The 5,976-nt window shown below is 37.3% G+C and overlaps 1 protein-coding gene across 2 annotated transcripts; it reads right to left on the minus strand.

Moving 5' to 3' along the window:
* Positions 1–380: 380 nt before the first annotated feature.
* Positions 381–3,619, minus strand: LOC113282776 (zinc finger BED domain-containing protein DAYSLEEPER-like). Of its 2 annotated transcripts, none has more exons than XM_026531852.1 (2): positions 3,356–3,619; positions 381–2,676 (listed from the first exon to the last, which is right to left on the minus strand). In XM_026531852.1, the coding sequence occupies exons 1-2, from the start codon at positions 3,470–3,472 to the stop codon at positions 601–603; spliced, it is 2,193 nt and encodes a 730-aa protein (XP_026387637.1). In that variant the 5' UTR covers positions 3,473–3,619; the 3' UTR covers positions 381–600. The 2 variants fall into 2 exon arrangements, with proteins under 2 accessions (XP_026387637.1, XP_026387636.1); XM_026531851.1 differs by having other exon boundaries at positions 3,350–3,617.
* Between the last annotated feature and the right edge of the window lie 2,357 nt (positions 3,620–5,976).

Raw genomic sequence — 5,976 nt, forward strand, 5'->3', positions numbered from 1 at the left:
TTGAACTTGAGTATATATAGGATGGGGAATTCTTGACCATTGGATGAGGAACTGCTGAGCTTTGATCTAACTAGCGAGTGACCACAGGACTAATGCGCTATAATGACCAGCTAGCGAAATTTAGGGGAGGAATTACAGCTACGCCTGGACTGGCTTAAGCCATCCCCAAACAAATTTTTTCTGTCATATTAAACTTAAAATTTAGCCCATTTTAACTTAAGCCCAGTAAAATATGTGGTCAAGTCAGGGTAATGTATCCAACTATACATAATCTTTTTGCTGAATATTTTGTTCATTTTCCATCTGTCATATCCGAGCAGTATGCCGATCCTTTATGGTGCAGGTTACACCCTCTATAACTACAAGTGCAAAAATTCCCAGGAGCAAAAAATAAGATTTTCATTAAATCAAGAATACTGTGCAAATTGGAAATACTACTCTCTCTCTCTCTCTCTCTCTCTCTCTCTCTCTCTCTCTCTCTCTCTCTCTGTTTCCTACACTATCATCTCTATGTATAAAAGAATTCCTAGGAATTGACAGTAAAGAAGTAAACTTGTAAAGAAAGAAGTAAACAAAAAGTTGATAGTCTAAATCTGCTGCTCATTGTCGACAACGAAGCCAATCTTTGGCACAAATAAGGGCTTCCAATGTCTCAGGTTGCAGTGAACTCCTGTAAACATCAAGCTTGTTTCCTCCAATCTGAAATGCAGATTCAGAACTAACTGTAGAAACTGGAATTGATAAAATATCACGCGCCATCTTTGAAAGAATTGGGTACTTCAGTTCGTTCAATTTCCACCAGGCCAGGACATCAAATGGTATTCGAGGTAACAAAGCCTCCTCCAAGTACTGGTCAAGCTCCGATTTAGTCTGTAGAGTAGTTGAAGACTCGTGTATAAAGGCATCAAAATCCGAAAGCCTGTCACTCGAAGGACCAAGAGATGCTTTAGGGGAAGATGATGATACCTCTGTTACTTCTGTTTTGACAATATTTTCTGAGTTTCGAATTTCTGCATTGGCTGCTGTCATCATAAGTGGTTGAATCACATACTCAGAATATAACTCATGGATGCCATCATCAACAACTTTGACGTATGAGGATGCATTGTCACTGTAGATCTTTGTGAAGCTGAACTCCACAAGCTTCAACTTAAATCGAGGGTCCATCACAACAGCAAAAGCTAAGACCAAGTTACAGCTGCTCCAGTACTTATCCCACTTTTCCTTCATCGGCTCTACTAAAGCCCTTTCGAAGTCGTCCTCACTTATGGATGCTTGGTTCAAATCCAAATGAAGTTTCCACAATTCATGAATGTAGTTATTTGCAGTCGAAGAAGCTGGATCTCCCAACACATTGGCTGCTCGATCAAACTCGCTCAAGTGTTTGCAGAGAGTCTCAATTTGCTTCCATTCTTCCATCGACAAAGATAATTTATACTCTGGATCTGCAGCATCTAAGCAAGAAAAGACTTCCTTTGATTCTAGGCCAGTCACCAGCATGAGATACGTAGAGTTCCATTGTGTCTGATCATCGAGGAACACGGTCTTTGTACTAGGCAGTTGGAGTTGTTCTTTCAGCTCCAAAAATTTCTGTTCATGCACCATTGACGTCTTCACGTATTTTATGCTTTCACGAACTCTGTTTATGGTTTCCCGTACAGAATTTAGTCCATCTTGCGCCATGCTACTTAAAAGATGTGCATAACAATGCTCAATTAAAAACTGACCACTCAATATTAATGGGTTCTTCATGGAAAGGAAACCTCTTAGACTTTGAATTTCACTTCCTGTCCAAATTCCCTTGTCTAAAGTTAAGGTAAACAACTTACTCACCAAACCCCAGTCAGCAAGACAAACTCCAACAGCATGATTAAGTGCTTCTCCGTTATATGGAAACGGTACCATCACAACGTTAAGGGTCCGTCTATGAAGTTTCCAATTGCTATCAATGAAAGATCCGGTCACCAACACATACCCAACTGTTTGACTTGATATCAACAAGTCCACACCCAGGCTAATCCGACCAGGGATTTGACCAAGAAGGTTAGCAAGATCTTGTTTCTCGCATGAGTATATCTCCAAACAATCTGCTTGAACAGTGTTAACATCGACCATATTGAACTGTGGCTGAAGATTTCGCACAAAAGATACAAAACCAGAATGTTCTACCATGTGTAGTGGATATTCGTGCAAGATGATCATCTCGGCAATCTCACGGCGGGAACGGCAGTAATCAAATGAGAGATTTTGAGAGTAACGCGACCGACCCTTATAGTGGCTTTTTGGTGAACCAGCAGTGGCACCCCCTCCAAGGGCAGCTAGTGGAGTAATTGTTCCAAGACTTTTCTCCTTGCGACGAAGTACTGGGCAGGTTCCCAATTCAATGTGACGCTTGAGGTGGCTCGTACCTGCAACTTTATTACCATTACTGTAGGCAAAAGTTTGCTTGCATTTCTTACAACAAGCCCTTTTAGTATTTTCACCCGCATTTTGAACAGTGAAATATTCCCAGACAACAGACTTCTTTCTTCGACGCTTAGGTTGAGGTTCAGGAGTGACTAAATCATCAGCATGCGCTTCAAAGTTGCCTATATCATTATGCGGTTGAAAATTGCCATTCTCATTATTTGGTTCAGAACTTGGTATACAATGATGGTCCTCGACGGCATTTTCAATCTTAACCCACAAAAGAGAAACACACAAAAAAAGAAGAGATAAGCTCTCCAGTTAGACAGATGAATGTAAAATAACTTTCAGCGGTAGGCTACTGATTATACAGTAAGATAAACTCAAGGACAACTCAATGTAAACATCACAACCTATATGGCTTTCGACATCAATTGATCAGACTATCAACTCTCCTTAACAGAAGACACTTATGTCAAAGCCGGCACACATGTCACACAACAGATACACGGCATTGTCAATTCGCACTTCTAAAAATAATTGACACAATCTAAAAAGACAACAACAGCAACACCATGCAACAAATACGAAATCGCCTTCAGCAAACAAAACCATCCCTTAAGCAACGTCTGGTGTAAGCGAAGTGTAAACACTTATAATGGAGCCAAAAAACTTAGGTTGAATTTTCTCTGGGCTGACACAATTCACAACCCCAAAGAACCCTAATTTATTTAATCCCCGATAAAACTCTAACTTCTTCGTTCTCCTTCAACAAAAAAAATTTCCTTTAATTTTTCGCAACCCTAAGATTATCAAAACTATGATTTTCATACTAACAAAGAATTCAAAGATAACACCTATACAAATCAAACAAGAAAAAGAAACAATTTAACAGATAAACCAAAGAATCGCTAGAGGAAGGGAAAAATTAAAAAAGGATTACCTTTACCTGTTCCGGAAGTTCATGATCAAGAGAAAAAGCTTGAGTATCTAGCGGGACAGGATCATTATCAATATCTGAGATACTAATATCCAAAGATTTATGATCTGACAATTCAATATCCATGCTTGTTTGCCCAAAATCTCTGCAACGGAGATTCTAGGGTTTCGACGAGGAGGAAGAGAGAGGGGGATTGGGCTTTGGATCTGGAGGCGGCTTAAAGGCCTAATTTAGGCCTCTAGGGTTTAAAAGAAGAAGGGCTCTTAAGAAGGAAAGTTGGAGTATTTTAAGAATCCTAAACCGGATGGGAATTTGGGGGATGTATAGGGTATTTTAAGAATCCTAAACCGGATGGGATTCTTAAAACCCCTTATAACCCCTTATCATACTATCTTAAGAAGGATGGTATTTTAAGAAGGAAAGTAGTGATTTTTATAACCCCTTATCATACTATCTTACGTGATATCTAACTTAGCCCTCGATTTTATTAGTGTTAATTATTATGATTAACTAAACTAATCATCCAACTTTTGAAAATCATTTTCTTTTTCTTTTGATTTAGAATAAGAGGGATGATTTTGATGATTTTTTTTTTTGAAAACCGATGAAAAACGTCCTGAAAAATAGTCAGTAAAGCCTTGTAAACCTCTCACAATCACAATTTTATTGATTCAAATCCTTCAAAATCGAGATCAAAATCTGGGTTTTTCACCAATTACGGCTGGGATGCAGTACTCGACCTAACCGTGAATACCGTTTACGGTTAGGAATAGAAGGATTCCAAACCGTAAACAACAGTTTACGACTGAGAAATGAAGAACTCCTGGCCGTACGTTCTTCCAGGATCACCTGTGTCTGCATTACGACTAGGTTCAAATTACGTCGAGGTTTTCCTAGCATTTTTCCCAGCCGAAGCTCATGTTATGCCTTGGAATATCATGCCATTCTCAACCTGTGATTTTTTTCTTATTATCAGAACAAGTTCCGGCCGAGCAACCCGGACGATTGTACTACCACGGCTGGAAAAACCTAGTCGAAATCAGATTTCTGTTCTTTTTTCCTGTGATTATCAGAGTTACTTACGACGACTAGGAAATCCTAATCGTGAACAACTAATTACGGCTAGGAAATAAAATCTTCCCAACCGTATACCTATTTGACAAATAAGAATTCTATTTTCTACCCGTAATATAAGATTTACGGTTGGCAAAATAAGAACTCCCAGCCGTAAACAACTTAAAAAAATGATATTTTTTACCTGAATCTGATCCAATCAGATTTCTTCGTCATTCGTAAGAAAAAATAAATAATAGGTTTCCTTTATTCTTTTTCTTTTATGATTATCATTTTCATCATGATGAAATTATGATCATCATCATCGTGATTTATGAATGAGAAGATAGGGAGGAGAAGATAATAGTTTTGATAGTTTTTTTTTATGATCATCATCATGGTGACATCATGATCATCATCTTCATCATGATTTGTGAACAAGAAGAATGAGAAGATAATATTTTTAGATTTTTTTTATGAACATCATGATGAAATCATGATCATCATCCTCATCACAATTGATGAATGAGAAGGAGAATGAGAAGATAATTGATTTAGTTTTTTTAATGAATAGTGAGAGTTTGGTTTATTTATGTGTAAGGGTAAATTGGACTTTTTATAAGGATTAGGTCCCCCTATCCATGGTTTGGTTTTAGTTATCATTTTAATCCCCGAAAAACTCTTTCCATGCAGTCCCAATGATAGGATTCTGTTTGAAGGGGGTATGGACTATCTATGGAAGAGTTTGAGTCCATATCTAATTACTCAAAGAACCCTAAAGGACGACTCTGTGTCTGGACCTTCGATTAGGTCGTTCCCAAATAGATGAACGATTATGCTTAACCTGATTTCATGGCAGGTTTTCTTTGCAAATGTATGCCCCGGCTTGGATGTGGTTGGGCAACATTTAGTATGTGGCCCCAGATTTTATCTCAGTTCTCAACTTATTAATACAACTCATTTTTACTAATGTTTTTTTTTTTTTGCTCATTTTCACCTCATAGTGGACATGGCAAATGAAAAATTATTTTCAAAAAGTTAAATATTCATCTGGTCTCAAGTCGAGCCGACCGATTTTCGGCAATCGACCAAAACTTCTTTGAGAAAATTGTTTTATATTTAAAAAAGTTAATTATCTTAGCAAACAAGTAGATTACCCTTTATTATCTCACAGACAGGATAAATGATCAAATTGGATGGACAAAGGCTTAAATCTAAGCATTTGTCCATTCCGCCTCAAGTTGAGTTAGCGGATCAGTCAAAGCTTCTCCGAAAAAAATGTTTTACATTAAAAAGACTTAATTAAATTAGTTATCTACTTTTTCAGATTAAAGCCCAAAAATTATATTAAAGTCTAAATATCAAAGAGGTACTATCTACAAGTTCAGGTAGTTAGGAAAAAAAGAAAGAAAAATCCCTCACTCCAATGCTAACGAGTTTCACTTAATATATTTCAATTATAAGGTAAAAAACGATCTCACCTATTAAAAGACATACTTATTATACAAAATATGACCTGATTAAACTGGTTAAACGAAATATTTGTTTACACAAAAAATTGGGTCCACGAGTGAAAT

This window comes from Papaver somniferum, chromosome 5 (assembly GCF_003573695.1).
Source record: "Papaver somniferum cultivar HN1 chromosome 5, ASM357369v1, whole genome shotgun sequence".
NCBI classification, from domain to species: Eukaryota; Viridiplantae; Streptophyta; class Magnoliopsida; order Ranunculales; family Papaveraceae; genus Papaver; species Papaver somniferum.

Bases quoted from the DNA above. Each gene is read 5' to 3' on its own strand.
- LOC113282776 (XM_026531851.1), bottom strand. From the start codon at position 3,472: ATGGATATTGAATTGTCAGATCATAAATCTTTGGATATTAGTATCTCA. The intron at 2,677-3,349 runs GTAATCCTTTTT...TTGTGGGTTAAG, and splicing joins AACTTCCGGAACAGGTAAAG to ATTGAAAATGCCGTCGAGGA.